This window comes from Mesoplodon bidens (genome assembly GCF_964165515.1).
Source record: "Mesoplodon bidens genome assembly, chromosome: 10".
NCBI lineage: Eukaryota > Metazoa > Chordata > Mammalia > Artiodactyla > Ziphiidae > Mesoplodon > Mesoplodon bidens.
Window position 1 is genome coordinate 23,254,042 of NC_138172.1, and position 23,104 is coordinate 23,277,145.

Here is a 23,104-nt window from a genome sequence, read left to right on the forward strand (position 1 = left end):
AGACAAATAGTGCCTCACTTAATTCCCTTATGCTATATAAATATACTATGGATAGAATAGAATAGTATCTACCAAGTACAATATTCAGGTCATCCCAGACCTTTGTACATTTCCACTGAACAAAACTGTGAATTGTTTATAAGCCTCTGACCTTGGATCCTAAATATTACCAATATTTCAGACTTTGACCATACTCCTGGCCCTGATATGATTGTTCTTCTTATATCTGACCCCTTTACTTTAATGGTCTTCTTTAAATATCCCTTACTCCTCTTTAAGTAACCTGACATCTTTAACCCAAGGTTTGGATTCTTGACTTTTGAGAGAGTAGGCATTTGAGCAGCTCACATTTTCAGGTAGGAAAGCTTTTTTATTTTTTTTTAACAACAACAAAAGAGCTACTTACAAGGGACCAATTTAGCAACATTCATTTCCTAAGTCATTTTCTTTTTATGGGCTGTAAATAAATTTGCAAAATCATGTAACTTCATGGTAGTAACATGACCGGGAAATTACAAGGTAATTAAACTCAAAGCATCTAAGTATAGTACTCCAAAAATAATTTACGTCTCTGTGCCAGGAATCAAGATTTCTTGCTGCTAAGTGCTAATGCAAAATGAATTAGTACAGAAAGTTCCAAGCTGCCACACTCCAGGAATTATGGGAGGCTGCCTCTGTAGTTGCTGGATGTAATTGATGAAGCAATGGTGCCATAAGAATGTTTGGTGATGACTTGTTACAAAAGTTTATTGCGGGGCTTCCCTGGTGGTGCAGTGGTTGAGAGTCCGCCTGCCGATGCAGGGGACACAGGTTCATGCCCCAGCCCGGGAAGATCCCGCATGCCGCGGAGCGGCTGGGCCCGTGAGCCATGGCCGCTGAGCCTGCGCATCCGGAGCCTGTGCTCTGCAACAGGAGAGGCCACAGCAGTGAGAGGCCCGCGTACCGCAAAAAAGAAAAAAAAAAAAGAAAAAAAAGTTTATTGGGATTTTAAAGCAAGTTCTGTATTCCTGTTGAAAGGCAACTATAGGCATTAAAGTGGCCTATATAAAGAACTAAAAGGATTCAACCAAACCTTGATGTATCCAAAGGTTTGAAAATGGAGGTGATAATCTGATGGTGTAGCTTGAGTTTAGTGATACCATAGGAAAGGCCTGGAAAAGATTTTTCCAGGGTGAAAATGGAAAGTTTTCAGATCACAGTTTGGCCTGTTTGATCCATAGGTTATATCTAGAAAGCCCCTCTACTTACAAGTAGGCTCAGTTCTGAAAGATTCTATTATTAATTCAGAGAGACCACTAATGCCTTTTGTAGCCATCTTTAACGAGCTTTTGATCAGTTGTGTGTCTTTGCTCAATGAGAGTTCCAGTGTTGAGACTGCATAATGAGAGGCTCTTCTGTATTCACTCCAATCATTTATCTGCTCCACAATGAGGAAGAGATGGAATGCACATTGAGAGTCAGAGCAGACATGTCTTATTCAGATCCCCCTTCCAGAAAGGACTCCTTGCTTAACTGCAAGATGTGTGGTTAGCCGATAGCCTCCAGCTGTTACCTCGTTCAGTCGACCCTAGCTTTTGAACCAAGACCAAGCTCTTTGCAGAGTAGCCCCAGCCAATGACTGAGCAGTACAGTAGTACCAGGGCTTAACCTTGTCTGCCCAGTGGAAGCCTCCTCTAAAGTGCAATCTATACTCTGCAGAGGCTTGTAGGGCTGCCAGAAAAATCTGCTCTTTAATTATCTGAGTCATTCAGAGGAGTGGCATCATGTGTCCTAAATACAGTCTCAGGACCCTGTCTGTCTGATTCTGCTTCCTCCCTTTTCCTTTCACAAATGTTACTTTCCAGTCACTCTTCTGTGCTCCTGATTCACTCTTAGCATCTACTTCCCAGAGGACCCAACTGACACCAGAGTTAACCAAAAATGTCCATTCCAATCCAATTATTTTACTTTCTCTCGATGCTGCCTCTGTAATCTTTCTAGAAAGATTAAAGATTTTATTTCAGCATTGGAGTCAGTTTTTATTTCAACCTGTGAAGTAATGTGCCCAACAGATTCATCAGTAGGTTCAGGAAACCACTGGTTCATAGCACTCCTACAAGGCTTATTGAGTCTCAAGGCATTTTGCCTGAGTAAACTCAATAGACTCAGGGCACAAATGTTATATTACAGACACCGTTGATCTCCTACAATGGACTGCAAGGAAACGATTCATCGATGCCATCCAGAGGTGCCAATCTGCATCCATGTAAGGAGACACCATGCAGGGAGAAGCAGTTTTTTGAGCCATTTTAATGCTAAATGGAAAGTGTTTATTTTGAGAGTGATCTCCAGGTATACCTTTACTGTTCTTTAAAAAAAAAAAAAAAAGGTTAGAATATGAGAGGAGGGTCCATAAACTGTGCTTAGGCAAGGAGGGGGTCAAAGAGTGAAGTGAAGTGAACTCCAGGTAAGAGATACCTGGATGGCTGAGAAGACTGAAAGAAGAAATGAGAATAATAACAGTAAAATCTGCCCTTTAATTATCTGAGTCACTCAGAGGAGTGGCATCATGTGTCCAAAATGCAGATGAGGATGATCTCACCATCCACTGCATATGGACTTCCAGACTTTGGAAATACTCATCTCACCTCAGTGTAATATCCTAACATAACTGTGGCTTTACCATGAATATTCAGGGTAGGCATATATTATGGGATGGGTTGAGTGATGGTATAGGGCTGGTGCTGATGGCCTGGCGGGCCACATCCAGTGTGGCTTATAAGGCCCCATGGGGTCCTAAAAAGTAGGTCAAATATTTGTTCACCCCCACCTTTTCCTTTGGTTTGCAACTCAGTGAAGCTGACCAGATCCATGCATTTTTAAGCTGTTTTATTTTAGTTTCTCTGTTAAGCTAGTAGCAGCTGGACTGTGATTCCTCCCTGATTGGGAGTAGAGTAAGTATATGTGTTGGGGTGGGTAGGGAGTTGAGAGTGATGGTAAGAGTAAGCATTCCATAGTTTCCTGTTATCATTGTGACTGTCTGTGTTTATCTTCAGAAAACAACTTTGGCCTAATAATAACAATGAAAAAGAAATAAATAAGTTATGGTTGACAAACTTTCTTATATGTGCATACTTAATCTTCAAATCCATCTTAATGGAGAGGCATTAGTTTTGTTATACCCATTTTCCAGGTTCAGAAAAAAAGGCTAAGAAGTTTGAATATATTCCATGAGTGGGCAGTAATGGGGAGAGCCAGGAATCAAGTATGGGTCATGGGCCTTTTCCACTAAATATAATTGGTTTTCCAGTGATTCCAAATTAAAATATGAAAGCTGTCCATTTGTAGTAGCTGAGGTGGTCTGCCTTTCAAAAGACAGATTTTGAAACCCAAAGGTTAAAGATTAGAAGATAGAAGTTAGAAACCCCAAAGATTAAAGATAGAAATTAGAAGTTAAAGGCATTACAGTGGATGAAATTTAAGCAAAGAAAGTAAGACAGGAACCTTTTGAGGTATAAAGTTCCTGGGCTAGTATTACAGAAGAATGAAGAACACTTACATGGGATATGAACACATTCACCAGGTTATAAACTAAAAATCAGTGCATATAATCTGACCAAGATTATTATGCTTTTAGTGCATGCAAGAGAAAAGTCTAGATGTTAAGATAGTGAATTTCTATGACAGTTTGACAGTTATGGGGAAAATGAAACTGAATATTTGAGATTTGGATATGAGTTGAAAAGAATTGATTGGTCCTTACTGTAGCATAATTTATGATCTCCTTCAGCAATACATAATCTGAGAATCAGAAAAATAAGGCTGCGGCACTTAAAGTTTCCTAGAAAATAGAGTTTGCTGCATTAGTCCTGTAGTTCCTCAGACCAGTATGGTATTCTCATTCTTGACTCATCTTTGGATCTCTGACTAATATTGGAATAATCAAGTGATCTTTGAAGGATTTTTCAGAGGATTATGTCAAGGTTGCTATGTCAAACTAGCCAAGATACTTGTTTTCAAAAAGGGGGGCAGTTAACAGAGGGTGGAGGTAGAACCATAATCTCACTGATTTGCCATTGTCCACCTTTATAAACCAAGACAATCTCATAATAGGTTCAATTCCTAGTCAAAAGAGTTAACAAAATCAAGTAAAAAACTGTGTGGAGGGGGTGGGTGGGAAGATAGGGGAAAAGATTTCATTCTGTCAAAATCACAGTGGTTCAATGATGTGAAACCAGATGGGTCCAACTTCACAAATGGAATAGTCACATAAACCTTTCCTTTAGGTCATTATTATTAGATTTTAGTGCCCCATGTTCCCCCAAGAGTTCATCTTTCCTTACGAACTACTTTGCTTCTTTTAATTAGCCAATGGGATCTATTTCTTATTTTGCTTTGCCTGCCAGGTAGCTCAGAGCTAAACTTAGTGCCACATCATAGTCATCATTGCATGAATCTGAAACCTGATGCAGTGTCACCCCCTTTGCTTAAGTCATGATTGCTTATATTAATTTATCTATATATAAATTTGGTTATTTGTGTGCTGGTAATTATGTTCTTTTTCATCTGTAGAAATGAGAGTGAAATGAAGGAGGGAAGGAAGAAAAACATTTAAGAGAAAGATTTTCAACAATCTTCTTTTATCTGAAAGATTAAAATTTTTTCTTCATTGGTGCTCAGTTGATCAGAATTCCACCGCCCCACCCCCCACTCAGGCATTTTACTTAATGAGACTGTTAGGACCATAATGATACTTAAAGATAAGCATCATGAGAAAACTGAAAAAATACGTTTAGATGGGAGACAAAGGGAATGATGGAAAAGGGAGGGTGGGAAGGCTGAACCCAATCAATGCCTGTGACTTTTATTAACAGTTCAAAGGAAACTGCTGTCAAGATTAAGTAAGCATTTCTTAAAGTAGGGAAAACCAGTTACTTCCATCTGTCTTCAAGCAACCAAGAAGACAAAGATAATTGAAAAGTGAACTTGGGGGGAAATATACTTGTATTACACAGTTTCACACAGAGGGTACTCTCTTAGTTACAATTGTCCAAGACATTTTACCTGACTCTAAGATCTTTGCATTTCCAGGTTCTTTTAAAATGTTTCTCTTTTCTCCAGGGCATCAGAAAGGAAATTCCTACGACCCTTCGCATTTCACAGAAGAAAGAGAATCCGTTTCCACTGCAGTTTGGAATGGAAGTGAGTCTGGCCTCATTCCTTACCTGGGAGTCCCTCCAAAATCCTCCCTTCCGCACAGAAAGAGGTAGAAAGAGTACATGAGCATCTAGGCTGATGCTTCCCCTCTTCCCCAGGGAGTACTGAAACATTGGCTCCCGGTACTTCTTTGGGCATTTCCTGATGTCTGTGGTGTTGCGATAATGCTATTTTGTTGTTGTTGTTTTATCTCAGATCTCAGTTTGCAAACTTGCATCTTTCTGAAGACCAGTAACTATTTATTCATAAGCCTCAAGCACTTATTAAGTGTGTATGCAGAGGCAAGTGGAATTGGTGGTGAACACATAAATTGATTTGTACCTGTAATTTACATTTATTCTTTGGGCACATTTGACACTAATGTTGTGACTGTACTGCCATGATGAAGATTGATTAGATAAACATTTTTGCTGACTTTGTGAGTGGCCACGTTGATTGTTTTACTTGATTTTCTAAGCTTGGTGCTTAATAGCAAGATGGGAAACATTTCTTGGTTTTGCTCAGCATCTTCATAGATTAAGTGCCCCAGACCAGTCTTACCTAATAAGCACTTGGGGAAAAGTTTTTTCTAGCTACAGAGCTCCAGTTTACTTGACTGTGAAGGAAGAAGTAGAAGGTAGCTGAGTTCTTGGAATTTTGCAAACATTTGGATTTGTGCAGGATTCCCCAGAATATAATAAGAATTGAGCTTCTCAAGTGAATAAAAAGTGAGTATAAATGTGTTTCACATATACAGAAAGGGCAATTTGTTTAGGTTTCCTTGCTGAACCTGTTGGCCTAGACCCCAAACATCTTGAGCTGGTGAAGGCTAGGCTCTCAGAGGCTCCATTTCTTTCCTTTGTAAAACGGGGATAAGTATAGTAGTGCCTTGTGCTCACTGGACTGCTCACATAGGCATCCCTGAGTACATGCTAAAGATGCAGTGTAGGGGCCCAATTCAAGTCATACAAAATCAGAAACACTGGGGCTTCCCTGGTGGCTCAGTGGTTGAGGGTCCGCCTGCCGATGCAGGGGACACGGGTTCGTGCCCCGGTCCGGGAAGATCCCACATGCCGCGGAGCGGCTGGGCCCGTGAGCCATGGCCGCTGAGCCTGCGCATCCGGAGCCTGTGCTCCGCAACGGGAGAGGCCACAGCAGTGAGAGGCCCATGTACCGCAAAAAAAAAAAAAAAAAAAAAAAAAAAATCAGAAACACTGAAGTACAGCCTGTGCATATTGAGTTATGGTGTAGAAGGCACTTTATTTTCCCTTGAGATTATAGGGAAATCCTGAGGGGGCTTACATGGACACAACTGTTCTCATTAGAAAGGCCTCTAATTGTCAGCACATCACGGTCACTGCTATAGGACTCATTGTCCAGGCCCATGTGTGCATTTAAAGAAGGCAGCTCAGAAAATTCCCCAGCAGGCCTGGAGTGGGAGCTCTTTGCCAAGGTTCCAAAAGCCCCAGGGTTGATGTTTCAGGCCTTTGGCATCCACAGCTACTCCCCAGATGTATTGTTCTTGGGAGTGGGGTGAGCTCCCAGGCCCCCTCAGAACCCCCATCACTACTGCCTGCAAGCCAGACGGCTCCCAGCCCCAGCCTACCTCCCTGAGCATCCTCGCCGAAATAAATGGTGTATCTAGGTTAGCTGGTAACTAACTGCTCTTTTCGTTTCTGAGAAACAAACTCAGACTTAATGAACTACTGAAGCAAGAAAGCCCAGATTTGACAACCAAAGCCTTATAACCTTTGTGTGCTGGGTGGGCCTAAAGAAAAGTAGCCCTTGTTTGTCCAAGTCCCATAGGTGTGCCAAAAGGAAGCACAATTTATTATTTTCAGAAACGTTCCTGCCTTGCTCATATTTGAATTCGCTTTCCTAATGTGTGGTTGATGCATTAGTCAGAGCCCGGGAAACAGATGACAAAGATGTGGAAATATTGTGGGGGAAACCACAGGAATACTCCAGTACCCCAGAATTACCATCAGCAGGGAGCAGTTACCTCCCAATGGCCTGAGGAAGCAAGGGGAGGAGCATTTCTGGGGACGTGAAGACGAAGCAGCTGTGCAGAAAGGGATGCTTTATACCCATTGTGTTGAAGAATGCTGCTTGGAGGAACTGGGAGAAACAAATGCCCTGACCTGACTCTCTCTCATGCCTCCACTCTCATACTGGAAGCCAGAAAAGGCAAGCGGGCCCAGTGACATGGCCCAGGCTGGGTGACCTCAGGACGGGGGCAGAGATGGATGGAGAAGGGATGGGGGGGTGGAAATGAAAGAGACCCAACACACCTCCTTTCCACTATGCACTTTTTTCAGTTAGCTGACATTCATTGGGTACTAACCATGGGCATTAACTAATACCAGGCATTTCATATCCATTATCTAGTTCAACCTTCACAACAGAGCTGTGGGATAGACGCAGTTATTTTAGGGATGAAAAATCAGAGGCTCGTAGAGGTTAAAGAAACCAGGTTTCTTTGGTTTCAAAGGTCATTTCATAATCAGGATACTTTATCTGTGGAATGGACAGACTAAACAGCCACACTTTAGCTTCTGTTTGCCAGCAGGTGGTATGGCTGACCCTCTAGGTCTATACTCGGAATCAGTGGAGAATTATTATTTTCATCAGCTGTCATTACAAGAGCTCAAAGCTAGCAGGCAGGGATGCTTGGCTTTCTCTCTTTAGCCCTTATTTATTTTATTTATATATTTATATAAATAAAATTTATATATAAATATTATATATTTAAAATATTATTAAAAATAAATAAATATAACATGCGTGCAGAAGAGTACTCAGATTTAAGTGGGTGGCCTGATGAAATTTCACAAAGTAATTTATTGTGTAACCAGCACCCGGACTAAGAAATGGAACATCACCAATCCTAGGAGTGCCCTGGGCCCTCTTCTAGGACCTAGCTCCCTCCCTGCTGTTCCGATTTCTAATCCCCACACGTTACTATTGTTTTTAGTCCTTGTTGAGATGCAGCAAGGAAATGAACATACTTATTTTATACTCAATGCAGGTTCATCAGTGATTTATTGCACTAGATCAGGGGATACAAACTATGACCCATAGGCCAAATACAGCCTACCACCTGTTTTTATAAATAAGGTTGTATAGGAATACGGCCAATATCCCCACGTGGGTATAACACTGGTTTTGTTTTACCCCAACAGGAACAATAGGGATGCTCTGGAATTATAATGGATGTATGGGTGAGCAGCCTGGCAAGAATCATTTTCAAACACCCCGCATCCCTGGTTGTCAGGCGAGGTGATCCAGGAGACCACATCTGAGCTGCCGTGCAGAGTCGTCCTCCAACATTACTGCCCATGTCTGCGTAATAACCGGATACCACCTTGTCTGTTCACCTTTAACCTGGAGGCCCAGACATCCCTCTCTTTCATTACGCGGTGACCTCTCCCATCAGCAGCCCGTGGCTATGAAGTCTTTTTTCCTGTGAACTTGGCTGCCATGTGTGATTCTGACTGACAACGTAGAGGAGCCCTGGGCTCGGGCGGCAGGTGCAAGCTTCAGGGGAGTACGGTAGGTTCACATTTAATATTGTTGGGAAAGGTTTCATTTCCTTTTTTGCCCCTCAGGAGTTTGCAAAGTGTACATCTGGGTTTGCTGGGGAAGGAGGAAACCTGCAGTGACTTTTCACTGTTGCCTAGTCCCGAATTGCATGAGAATAGATGTACCTGAGCTATCAGTGAGGGCAGAGGCACCCTGTCAAAGGGGTTCAGCCTCTAGGCCTGCCAAGGGCTAACTCTTGGGTTTTGTGGTTTGATAAGGGGAATGTTCTTATCCTTCTTTCTTTCCTTTTAAATATTTTATTGAAGAGAAATATACCCTCCCCAAGCCAGTATCTTAGTTCCCTTGAATTGGGTCTGTAGCTCCGAGAGGTTCAGCTTTAAAGCTGATTATTGGAACAGACATCTTCAAATCCTCCCTAATCGCAGGCTGGTAGCCCTTCAATCTTTGCATGTTCTCAGCACGTCTGCAAGAGCAGAGCACGGCCTTGCCCTTGTGAGCTGCCTGCTGAAAAGAGAAAACTAGGAAAAGTTTTCTTGAATTTTTGTCTCTCCCTGAACAAGAAGTCTCAGAAAGACTGTCAACACAGACAAGAGAGGCAGAAATTTAGAGACACTTACATTTATAGAAATTTAATTTATAGAAATTAGGGATTCTTTAACCCAGGATGGCAAAACCTCCAGGCAAATTTCCACACACATCAGCCCAAGTCAGACATCCATAGTCAATCACTGCACCCCTTTCTGCTGAGCTTAGACAAGGCCTCAGACTCATTCTTAACACTGTATTTATTTCTGGTAGCTACTATCAGGAAATAAAATCCAAGCTTAAACAGGTTTATCATTCCTGATTTAAGGATCCCTCTGAGCAGACAGCATATTGTGAATAATAACGATAATAATAGCTAACATGTACCGAGAAGTTATTATTGTGCCAGACAGCGTTCTACATGCTTAACATGGATTCACTCATTTAATGTAAACCACATGAATACAGACTTTGTTTGGATTACTGTTGCATCATCAGTGCCTACACAAGTCTCTAGAACATAGCGGGTGCTTAGTAAATCCTTGTTATTTAAATGAATTTTAAAAATAATAATTATTATTCTCATATTCCAGATGAGGAAACTTAGCTTAAACTCTCCTAAGCTAGTAAGGGCAAGAGCCACGATTCGACATTGCTTCAGTAATTTATTCAGATTTTTAACCACGTTGCTCTACTGCTTCTCAGAGCAGCTGTTTGATATCTCTGCTCTTGTTTATTAATATTTATTAATATCCAATAAGTTGGTTATTCAGCCTCATTGCATCTCTGTATTCTTGCTTTTCTCCCTTTTAATATTTTAAAGAGCTATTTGTCTCTGAAAATAAAGGGAAAAGCAGGAGTTGACATCCAAACGTCTATGGGATTTAGACAGAAGACATAAGTGAGGCAGGCAGGTCAGGTGGGGACCGTGGGACTGTGGAGAGTACACACCCTCTGGGCAGCCACCCCTTGGCTCTAGCAATTGCAGCTATAGGGAATCCAAGCCAATATTGCCAAATCTTCCCATTTTTCCTCAGAACTAGGAAATTTGAACTTGCATATGAAAATACCCAATGAAAATATCAATCTGAAAAATCCCATATATAAAATGCTGACAAGCAAGGCAATTTAAAAAACAAAACAAACACAACATTGCAAGTCAAAATATCTGTGGGCTCAATCTAGCCCATGGATCTGTAGTTTGCACCCTGTGAAAGAGAGTGAAATTGAGTTTGGGTTACTGATCTTGTAGTTCCAGTTTTAAAAAAAAAGAAAGAACATGGTGCAAGACTGTTGAAACTATTCGTTAAGATTTTAGAATAGGGGTTTCTGGGAGCCAGAACTGCAATAATGGTAGCAGCTCAATACTTTTGTGTAGTGCTTCATATTTTTCCGGTCACTTCTATATGTGCACTTGAATCTCCCTGAAAATCGTTTTCATGGTTCAGTTACTTGGTCACTGTTAAGCAGTAGGATTCAAGATTCAGATCCTGATCTCCCAATTCTCAACCTGGTTTTCCTCCAGGAAGACAAACCCTGAGGGGGGATGACTAACCCCCAGCATTCACAGTTCTTACAGGACTGTGCTTTTTCATCTCATATCTAATCAAGAGGTAAAAGACTACCATAAGAGACAGAGCTCATGCCCAATCTCTAATGAATATCCAGATAGGAGAGAAATAGGACAGTCATTTGAGGATGTCTGTATGATTGCTAAAGCATGTTATTCTTGGCAGATCTTGGTTGTTGATTTACATTTGGTTCTCTCCAGATCACCTCTAATTACAAAAATCAATGCCTAGCAAAGTCTGGAGAAATAATGTAATTGTGGCCTAATCATTGTGTACATTCCTAAACACTCAGCTAATGACTACTAGGTTTGGGGTTTTGCTTCTCCAAGTGTAGCTAACTGCCAGCCAGAGCCAAAATGTGGCATGTTTGGCATGTTCCATGGAAACCATTTTAAATTAAGTGAGTTTGAAAATCATCACATGGAGGGAGATTTTTTCTGATCACTGGGTCTTTGTGGGCCTGTGGAATGTCAGTGTCATGCAGGAAGGGCTCTTGGCATCTGATGCCTTTCTGCCAGGTTTGTATTTGACAGCTGTTCTGGGGTGTCTTTTCCCAGCCACTGGCCTGGCTACTGTCCTAAAGCCAATTAGAGTCTCAGGCAATTAATGTTACTTTCCTCACGTGCTCCTGGAAATACTTGTATCATGTGGCACTTCAGCATGAAATCTGTGACCTTTGGAAATACAAGCACGAGAAAGCAAACAAGCCAGGCTAAGCGTATCCTGTGCTCTATTAAGTTATGAAGAATATGAAAACAGACTGTAGTTGCTGCACGCAGAGATGTCCATGGAGCACTTTATGTCTCAGGATTCCTACAAATGAAGATATGTGCCTGCTGCACAGTCCAGATAAACCCTAGATGGTGGGAGGTATACTGAACAGCGATACATTCACATATGTTCAGCAAAGTATTTAAGAAAATTTGTGAATTGTAACACATTCAGAAGGGGGCTCCATAACTAGTACTTTACACTAATGTGCCACATTTTCAGAAGGATACTAACAAACTGGAAATGCAAAGAAAACCCTGATACTTTAGGAAGGGTTGGAGAAAATGGGCTGTTGGATCTAGAAAGAGAAGACTTTCAGGACGAGGGAATTATGCTCCAATAGGTACAATGAACTCTCCATGAGAAAGCTTGTCTTATTCTCTGGTTTGTCCCCAGGGATTCCTTGTAACCCTTGGCTGAGAAGACTATGCCTAGAGCATAGGAAGTGCTTAATACAAATTTTTCAATGAGTTAAAAAGATGAATGAGTACAAGAAATTTGTAAAGAGATGAAAGAAGCTGATATATGCAATGGGTTGCTTTATGAGATGTGATCCCTGTTATCTGCTTAAGCCACGGCTGTAAAGCAGTGGCCTGTGGACCATCACTTATATATGGATGGCTGTTTTTTGGTCACTCAGTGTTTTCTTTAAGTTTGGTGTTTCTAAAAAATTTTTAATTGAGATAATTGTGCATTCTCTCTCCACCCCCCCTTCTTTCTCTCTCTCTCTCTCTCTCACACACACACACACACACACACACACTCACACACACACAGAGTACCTCCATTCTGCATTTCAACAATTGACTGGAGATACTGCTGCTCCCATTCAATGAAACACGTGTTTTTCAGCTTTCCTCAGACCCCACTTCTCCCTGTTGTTCTAGACTCAGTTCCATTTCACTCATTGATCTAAACCTTCCTTGCCCCTGAAGGTAGCTGAGCTTCCTGCCCTTGGCTAAAGCAGCGGTGGTGGTTCACCACCTCCTGGGTGTGGTAAAGGTGGTTCCTATGTTAAGAAGGAGAATAGACCAAACTTTTTACTCCAAGATGCCTTGGTTCAGTGATTAATAACCATGCCTTGTTCATCAGAATAAAAGCAGCACTGGTCTGGTGTCAACCAACACACAAGCACTTCCTTTCAACCCAACCAATCCATCGGAAGAAGCACTGCCTCAATCACAAAATTCCCAGGCCTATAGCGGTCCAGATCGCCCTAAGTGTCCTCAGGATTCAAGGGGATTAGCTACAACTCCATCTTCATTGCATCCTGTGCCCCACTCCTTTCTCACTTTCATTGGTTTCCCTTCAGCTGCACACACAGATCCATCCCTCCAGGATCAAATCCAGGGGCTGTAGGAAATGGAGGTGGGAGAACTCGGAAATGAATTGTGTCACCAATTAGTGACATCAGCATCAGGAAGAGCTGGAACTGAGCGAGTTTACAGGGAGCTGGGAGCAGGGGCTTGTTTGAATTTAAAGGCTGCCATGGTTGTGCGAAATGCTAATCACTTTTCATCACACTGGCTAGTGGGTGTGGAATCTTTGGCTTGAGTTCCTTTCAGCTATTCCAGGCTAGCTCCTGAGACAGCTGCAGAATTCTGGCTCCAGCTGTGCCCCTTCCTCTTTGCTCCCTTTAAAGAACGTGAATTATTCTTAGATGTGGTCCCCCAAAATTTAGGCAATGATTCACAGGAGAGCTGGAGACACAGCAAGAGTGAAGAACAAACCACCTGCTTAGGCTTCAAGGTCCAATTGTTGGCAACACACCTAATCAGGTCAAATTGGTACTAAAATGCTGCATGTGAGTACCTTCGATATCTTACAGATGCTGCATAACCATATTGGAAAAGGCCAAATTGTCATCTTACTCACTGGATAATGGAAGATAGCAAAGTTTTTAGGGTGGATCTAATCTACATTCACCTAACAAGTGCTGAATAAAAAGCAGCAAGCCTGGAGAGGGCGTTTGCATGGGGTCACGGTGTTTGCTGGATTGAGAGGTTTGTGTTTCCACCATCTCTCAGGTGCCATAAGCCGGCAGCAGGATGGTGTCCTTGGACCACACATGTTTTGGTCCCAGAGTCAGTGTCCAATATGTCAGGCCATCAAGGCAGATGGTGAGCAGGACAATGTTTCTGAACTTTTGGAAAATATACCACTTGAGAGTCCAGCTGGGGAAATGCCTGAAATTGGAAAATAATGTAATAGAATATTTGATTTGCCACCAAAGACCTTAGCTGGGAAGACTGCCACATTGAAATGAGAGGACAGCTTGGCGGACTTCAATCTTTCAGTTATACTTAATCACGGCCTACTCGTGGGCTGGGTCCTGGACTCCCTGTGGGGCCCCAGAGTGCCCATTTTACCTCTTCCTCCCCCAAACACTACACATGCCAAGCAAACATTCCAGATAAGCTTTGGAGCTACATCCACAAACTTGTAACATTAGCCTAAGAACAAAGGTCAAGGCCAGTGGTCCCTGGACGTTTCCTCGGAGGGCCTGAAGGTGGCCCTCAGAGTGGATAGCAAGGTAAATGAGATGTCATTTCCATTTAACTCAATTTGCTTTTTCTCCGTGCTGCCAGCCACTGACTGGGCGTCTCAGGCAAAGTTGTTTTTCTGCAATTCACCAGTCCTTTCTGAATATGAATACCTCGGTCCTCCAAGTCAGCCTCCATGAGTTGCTAACTTGAAAGTGTCCATTCACATCCTAGTTCTCAGGGTAGAGAATCTGTCATTCACCTGCTCCCCAGTATTCTCTGAACGTCTCGGCATGCACTCTACCTATGGAAAGCTGCTTATTTTAAACACCTGCAAATCTCTGTTTTCCCCACCTGGCTAAGGGACCACCCTTGGCAAATCTGAAATGCTGGAGAGTTACTAGTTCCAGAAGCAGCCTGCAGCCGATAACAAATGGGAGGTCAGTGGAAAATACTCCGGCTTCTTTGCCCCTTTGTTGGGACAGTTCTCTCAAGCTTGTTCCATAGTCTTCCCATAGTTCCCAGTGGGGTCGTGTTCCAAGTGTCCACAGTCCCATCTGACTTGATTGGTGATAACACATTGTTTTATGTGCTTCATTCCTTTTGTACCTCACTTACCTACTCCCCTCTTGGTGTTTCCTGGTACCTCCCAAATAAATTATTTGATAAATTATTTACACTGGAATTCTCCTCTCAGCCTCTGCTTTAGGAGAATCCAAACTAAGACAGTCAGCCTCCATGCAGTAGGGAGGGTGTGCAAGTTAGATTATGAGATTGTATATTTGGGGGCCTGCATTTGGCCCTGGGTCTTACTTTACCAGGAAGCATTGACTCTCCCTAGGAAGCATACCAAAAGCCAAGAAAACTAGGTGGATGAACCTAAGAAAGGAGAAGGTTGACATTTGTTAACATACAAAGATGGCCAACATCTTTATGCTTGGTTAGTGTCTGTTTCCCACGGTGAAGTGTAACTCCCAAAGAGGACAAGGGGTCATTCTGTTTCTGTTCACAGTGTGTCCTCATAAGGTAGACACAAAATATTATTAAGTAGAACGCTCATAACAATAGAATACTTTCTATGTATTAACTGGTTAATTTGTGCAGAAAACTGCAGTTGTTTGATGGCTCCATGGGTGAATGATGCCCACTCAGTTGGGGCTGGGGGTGGGGTGGGGGAGGCTGAGTGCTCTCCCTGCTGTCCTGGTGGGTGAGCAGAGGATGAGCATGGTCACCGAGAGGGGGAAACAGGCTCCTCCTGGGGAGCTAGTGAAGGGCAACTTGCATCTGTGTTTTCAGTATTAGTAGGAGCTCAATAGTTAGAAAGGGGGGTTGGGCTAGAGGGTAATAATTGCTTATTCATTCCACAAATGTGAGATTTCGTACCAGCTATGGGACAAGAATTCTGCTTGGCATGGAAAAGCAGCAGTGAGCAAGATAGACAGGGACACTGCCTTCTGAGACCTGGGATTGAGGCTCTATTCACATGGCATTCTGTGTGGAGTTGTAGCAACTGTCCTGGAGGTACATCAAAGAAGTTAAGAAATACATAAAACAATCAAGACTATGATAAATGCATTGTGATAGAGCAGTGATTCTCAGACTTTAATGGACATCTCCATCACGTGGGGATCTTATTTCAATGCAGATTCTGATCCAGGAGGTCTGGGGCGAGGCCTGAGATTCTGAATTTCTAACCAGCATTAGATGCTGGTGGTGCCGATGCTGCTGGTCCTCGGGCCACACATTTGAGTAGCATGGTGATAGACCACTGATGATTAACTCTGTCTGCACACTGGAGTTACCTGAGGAAGTTAAAAAATTACTGATGCCTAATCTCACTCCACTAATTTTCATTTAATTTGACTCAGAGTGTCTTGGACATTGGGAATTTTTTTAAACAGCTTTATTGAGGGGTAATTTATATATCATAAAATCCATTCATTTTATTCTCCATTTTAAGTATGCAAGGAAATGATTTTTAGTATAGCTACAGTTTTGCCAACATCACCACAATACAATTTTAGAATATTTCCCATCATCCCCAAGCATCCACTGTATTTGCAGTCAATCCTTATTCCTGCCCTCAGCCCCTAGGCAAACACTGTTCTACTTTCTTTCTGTATCAATTTCCCTTTTATGGACATTGCATTTCATACAATATATGGTCTTTTGTGCCTGGCTTTTCTCATTTAGCATAATGTTTTTGAGGTTTGGCCATGTTGTAGCACATATCAGTACGTCATTTCTTTTTGTTGCTTAATTGCTTCTGTTATATGGCTATACTATATTTCGTCTATCTATTTACCAGTTGACTGCCATCAGAACTGGCTCCACTTTTTGGTAAATAATGTTGCTTTAAATGTTCACATATAAGTCTTTACATGGGTGTATATTTTCCTTTCTTTGGGGATATCTAAGAGGGTATTTACTGGGTTATATGGTAACTCTATGTTTAGCTTTTTAAGAAAACATCAAACAGTTTTAAAGTGGCTGTACTATTTTACATTCTCACCAGCAATGTATGAAGATTCTAGTTTCTTCACATCCCCACCAACGCTTGTTATTGTCTCGGTGATTATAGCCATCCTTGTGTGTGTGAAGTAGTATCACATTGTGGCTTTTGTTTGCACTTCCCCAATGCCTAATGATGTTGATCATCTTTTCCTGTGATAATCAGCCATATATATATATATAGCTAATGTATATATATCTTATCTGGTGAAATGTCTGTTCCTATCTTTTGCCCGTTTTTAACTGGGTTATTTGTCTTCTCATTGTTCTTTATATATTCTGGATATAAGTCCTTTATCAGATATGTACTTTTGAAATATTTCCTCCCAGTTTGTGGCTTCTTTTTTCATTTTCTTAACAATATCTTTTGAAGTACAAAGCTTTTAATTTTGAAGCAGTCCAATTTATCAGTTTTTTCCTTTATAGAGCATGCTTTTGGTTTCTTAAAACTCTTTAACTAAGCCAAGATTACAAAGATTTTTTTCGATGTTTTTATCTAAAAGTTCTATAGTTTTAGCTCTTGCATTTAAGTTTGTGATCCATTTGAGTAAGTTTTTGTGTATGGTATGAGGTAAGGGTCTAAATTATCTTTTTGGGTGTGGACATCCAATCATCCCAGCACCATTTATTGAAAAAAAATCCATTCCCCATTGACTTATCTTTCCACCTTTGTCTAAAATCAATTGATCATACATTTAACAGTTTATTTCCAGATTATCAATTCTGTTCCTTGTATCCATATATGTATCCTTATGTCCAGTGCCACATTGTCTTGGGATTTTATTATAATCAGGATTTGTAAAAGGTCCCCAGGTAACTCTAATGGATAGCAAAGTTTGGGGATCATTATGATAAAAAATAATTTGAGGGGCAGGGTGAGGAGGCCACTTACAATAAGGCGGTCAGAGGAAGGCCTTTCTGGAGCAGTAATGTTTCAGCTCAGACCTAAAAGATGAGAAGAAAACAGCTATGAGATGAGCTGAGGGAAGAGTATCCATGAACCATACTCCAGGAGGCACTTTGCCAGGCCATGTTGGTGATGGTTGCAGTCTGGCTGTGAGGCTCTGATAACTCACGAGGTCCTGGCCCATGAAGCCCCAAGTTCCCAAATCTGCGTAATCAGCCAACACTTCATTCCTCCGTTAATTTTCAAAATTGGGGTGGGTGTAACCTCCTTGAATTACTCAAGAATATAACACAGTATATTCCACAGAGTAAGTTAAGGGTATAGCATTCCCTTATTCATTCATTCACCCATTCATTCAATAAATACTCATGGAGTATCTCCTGTATGCAGAGCCATATACTAAGCACTAGGGTGTAATGATGAGTGAAACAAAGTCTTTGCTTCATAGAATTGGCAGGGCACCTCCCTAGAACATCAGTTACAAACACACACACACACACACACACACACACACGAGTTGTGAGATTTAAGCACAATGGTGGCAAAGGAAGAAATTGGCATGCAGCATCTGTATAACTGTTGGACTCCTGCATTTCTTCTAAAGAGACAGAAATAGATATACATACTCTCAAAAGGACCCAGTCTAACTGCTTCATGTATGATACAATTCTTTATCCCTTGGCTGCAAATCCCCCTTCTTTGCACTGCTTTGTGATACTGGTGCTAGACCCTGTAAACATTTCCCTTTGCTGACCAGCAGAATGTTAGCTTTTGTCAAAACTGAACAGTAGAATGATCCTTCAAGGCTCTAGAGGCAGGAAGACCTTCCTTCAGAGTTTCAGTCTCCTATTATTTATTATGCAGTGTGGAACCTGAGTGATCTGTACAGACCAGCTCCAGTGGAGCCCCCAGGCCAAGGCTCTCACCCCTGAGTGCCCAGACCTGACAGTGGCAGGCCACTTCCAGAAGCCAGTACAGATCTCTGCCCTCTGGCAAGTTTCTTCTCCATCAGCCGACTGCATGCTTTCTGGTAGGTGCACCCTCTTCAAAGGGGTTTGCATTTCGCCTTGTGGGCAGAGACATTGCCTTGTGTGCACTTTGAGGGTGTCTGGCCTTTTTTCTTTCTTTTTTGATCCCCGGTCCCTCCAGCCCTTCTTGGCATCCTCCACATTGGGGGATGTGCTGCTCTCCCTGCCTGTGAGGGAGGCTGGGGCTGCCGGGCCTTCTTCTCCCACCAGCCCCTTCTTCCTCGCTGCCCACGCTTCCTCAGCCCCGAATGAGGAGCCGCTCTTTGCACCTCCTGCTTCTGGGCCTCTTAGAATCTCTTTACCCTTTTTTTGTAGTTAATGCTCTTCTCCTAGTTTACACTTTTTACATTAAAATTTTTCTTTTCAATTAGCCAGTGATGTTTCTATCTTCCAACTGGTCCCTGAGTTGAGAGAGCCCAGAATTAAGAAAATCATTCCGTTTCATTTGGGCTCCAGCAGTTAGATACATTGAATGGCTCCTTCAAATTGGGAGGAAAAAAAAAGAAAACAGATCGCTTCACTGTTTGAAACCCTGGACGAATTTCACAACCCTGTGTCATACAAGGAGCCCGTGACCAATCCACGGTTCCCTCGGCTTTGCGACTCTACCACTCGGTGCCAGAGGTGGTTAAACATTGATGCTACCACTCCAGAGAGCAGATTTCAGTTTTCTCCCAACTCAGGTTTGCTTCAAGTTTGAGGAACTTGTTGGAATGGATAGAAAAAGATCCAAAGCAGCATCTTAGCCCCTGGGATTTGTAAATAAAAAAGTGTTCATAGCAAACTTAGTAATATGGTGGCGCTTCATGCCCCAAGACTATATCTTAGAGCTGGTATGATGTAGAATGGAAAATTTGGGGGCGCCTGGCCTTTTTAATGTGTGCATTTTCCCCTCTTGTTTATTTGTGAAGGAAGCAGTACTGCACAGTGTTTTAAGCATACAGAGTCTAGAGCCCAGTCGCCTAGTTAAATCCTGGCTCAGCTGCTTTTTTGTGATCTTTCTTGGCCAAGTTACTCCATGTGTCTCAGTTTCCTCATCTGTAAAATGGGGACAATAATAGGACCTATATCCTAAAAGGCTGTTGTGAGGATTGAATGAGTTAGTACATAGGAAGTGCTTACATGAGTACCTGGTGCATTGTATGGGCTGTAAGTATTAGCTACCATGACACAATGGTGATGGTAATGATGAACAGGTAAATGCTAGAAGAGATAAACATGAAGAAGAAATGCTATGAACACTTACTAAATATTGTGTTCCGTGTATTTACTTGCCAAATCTCACTTAACCCTCTAATATAAGATGGTTTTTATTTTATAGATGAGGAAGCTGAGGCTTAAACAGGTTAAGCCCCAAATCATAGTTAGCCAACTGCAGAGCCCAGTTAGGGTTAGGGATTTCACATGTCTACCTGTCACTGGATAGTTTCAGTGCTTCCATTTCACAGATCTTCTTTTCCCTTCCTATCTTTCCAGCCTTGGGTCACACCAAGCTCCTGCAAGTTTTCTTGAGAGTAGAGAGTCCTGGATCATGATCACTCCCACCTCAGGACCTTGCTCCATGGCGATCCCTTTGCCTGGGAAATTCCTTCTCCTCCTCCTCACCGAATTAACCTCTCATCAAGTCCTGTCCCCATTGATGCTGTTTATGATGATGGAGTTTGTTCATGATGCTAGGGTGCCTGCTTCCCAATCCAGGTGCCCTGGCGTGGACTGATCTGCCTGGCAGAAGGTATGCCTTTTTCTAATTCTTACAAGTTTACTTGTGACACTGTGAGTCCACAGGGCAAATACACTAGAGCCAGAGCCTTTTCCCAATTCACATTAAGGTTCCATTCCCCTGTTATGAGGTCTCATAGCATCACTGACCTTGCCTTTATAGTACTTACCACTGTTGTAATTTTTCCAACTTTTTATTATTAAAAAATTCAGGCCCATACAGAAATTGAAAGACTAATACAAGGTACATGCTTACATTAACTACCTAGATTCCACTATCGTTAACATTTTTCATTTATTTTTACTGTCTATATACCTATTTAACTTCATTAAAATTTCGTCAAAGAAGAACACCTACAAAAAAATGCACTAATTCTAGGCGTACAGCCTGATGAATGTTCACAAAGTGAACGTACCTGTTTTGGGGTCATCACTCTGACCCTAGTCTGGGTGAACCTCTGCACATGTAGGGAATCTGCAGGGCAAAGGGATGTGCGCATTCCGTGTTCTTGCCTCTTCTGAGAACCTGGAATTCCAGGATTTCTGCCCAAATGACCCTGAGTCCACTTTCAAGTCCTGTTGGTCCTCTTCTCCAGGTCTTTTTCCCAGACCACATCCCACTAGACCTAGCTGATAGCTTAGGGGTTGCTTTTGACTAGAGATGAGAACAGAGCTTGACCATACAGGATGGGATGTCCAAACACGTTTATGAAAGGTCCCTTTATAGTGTGGGCTGAAGCCATGTGTGGGCCTTCAGTTGTTCTCCTGTCGCAGGCCCCGCAAATGTTACAGGTAGGCCTGCTCCTTGAATTCACAGCATTTACGGGACATCATATTCCACTTCATTCATTCATCCTATTACTCATTCTTCCATCCATTCAGCCAGTATTTACTGACCATAAGCTGTATGAGGCACTGGGGCCCAGATAGGTTATACAGCAAAGATCTATAAGCATCACAGGCAGAGCTGACATGCAAATCCAGGAAATGTGGCTTCAGATCCACACTTGACCACAATGCTATTATTGTAGAATATTGAACCACAGAAAGTGAGAAATATGGGTAAAAAATAATACATTGTTTTATTCTCTTCTCTATACTTCTAGCTTTGCTTACTTCCATCCCTGCCCAAACTATCTGTTCACTAGCAGAGGCACTAGGCATACACATAGGAAAACCCACACAGAGAACAGCATCCAGGTCAGATGCTATGTGAGCACACACACAAGAAGAACCACCAGAGACCAGAAGGTGGGGCAGGGAGGCTGGGGGATCTGAAGAGATGGGACTTTGGTGGAGTTTGAAAGGAGGTAAGATGTGGAGCAGCAGAGAAAAGCAAGGAACCAGCTCCTCAGCAGAGAGGTGGCATCAACACTTCCGGGCGGCCCGACACCCACTGAATGAGTCAAGCTCAGCACAGCGGATAAACTCTATATCAGCCTCCCCTCCCTTTCTCCAGGATGATTGCTGAGCCCTGCATGCCCACTTTCCCTTTCTTGCCAAGCCCCTGTAAGTAGCAAGTAAGGAGATTTTTGCAATGTTTCCTTAAGGGGAAAGTTAGGAAAGAAAAATTGCCATTCCCTGGGCTTTCAACCACTGCCTTCCACCACCAGCCTCTTAAACCCTCTGCTACTCAGCGTATGTACAAAGCATAGCAAGATTTGCAGCCTTGTCTGTGGCCTCTTTGAATACACATTTTTACCGTCTGTGGGGGAATGGTTCTTCAACTGGTCACGCTTCCTTCAGCTGGGAGGCCTGAAAGAGGAGGTGGTGCAGGCGGACACTTGGAATGATTTCCTCCAGCCCAAGTGTGAGTCCAAAATGTTTTCATCAGATCCCATTTAAACAGGACCTCACAGCCCACATCTCTTGCCCAGTCCCACTTGTTAATGGAAAAATAACTCTTTGCAAACAGAGAACTGGCAAGGAACAAAATGCTGAAAACGATACCAAATTGTAGTCATCCTTCATCATTCCCTTCCAGTAAGTGGATGAGAACAAACTCGTTATTGAGCATATACTTTAAAATCTTTCCTAGCTCTATTATTTTTCCACATAAGCCAGCAGCAGATGCTATGGGTGTCCCACCCGTATCCACTCGCTTTTACAACTTGATTGCATACCTCCAGGTCTTCCAACTCCCTGCACCTGCATTTCTTCCCCTGTGGGATTTTCTGGCCACCACCCAGCGGCTGGAAATGCACCAGTAGTCCTCAATGAGTTTCTAATGGTAGTTGACATATGGATACTCCAGCTCCGCATCCTTGTGTGGGATGGCTCTGAGACGTGGGATCTATACTGACCCCCGAGAGTTCTCCCAGAGGGTTAAGCTTCACTTCCCCATGATGATAACAGTTTGACAACACACCCTTTGTTGCCTTCCTTCCCTTCCCTGTCTCACTTCCACCTCCCCTACAGTGCTTCCTAGAATCACCTCCCAGGGAAATTACTTCCACTCAAATCCTTGTCTCAGGGTCTACTTCTAGGGATCCCACACGTAGAATCTTTGTTCAGCTTTTTATGTTAGGGAAGCAAGGCACTACAACTTGAAGAAGATCCTTTTAAGTAGGAGAAAAAGCAATGAAATTCTTTTCCCTTCGAGCAAATGTTAGGGAATTCTGCTTGCTTTAATTTGGAGCTAATTGCCCATAAATCTATTTCAATTGTGTCCAAGTTAAGACCCTTTTAGTTCTAAGTAATATAAGACCCACTTAAGCTAGATTACAATTTTGAAAGGAGAAGTGAGGGGCTTTATCATAAAGACGCTGAGGTGTCTCTCAAGGCTAGGAATACACCTGAGGCAGAGGGATGAATTGGAACTAGGAAGTGAACAGCCATCTTGCTCTTCCTCTGGAGCTGCAAGTTCTCTTA

General features: G+C 42.5%; 1 protein-coding gene across 1 annotated transcript in view; it reads left to right on the forward strand.

The window, feature by feature from the left end:
• The window catches only part of LOC308623185 (uncharacterized protein), a 75,783-nt gene extending 54,212 nt beyond the window's left edge, over positions 1–21,571 (forward strand). Inside the window, exons 3-5 of the mRNA XM_081245226.1 lie at positions 5,101–5,181; positions 8,358–8,727; positions 19,991–21,571. Coding sequence (XP_081101352.1) covers positions 5,101–5,181; positions 8,358–8,458 — 182 coding nt within the window. The 3' untranslated portion in view covers positions 8,459–8,727; positions 19,991–21,571. The remainder of the gene's footprint in view (positions 1–5,100; positions 5,182–8,357; positions 8,728–19,990) is intronic.
• The last annotated feature ends 1,533 nt before the right edge of the window (positions 21,572–23,104 follow it).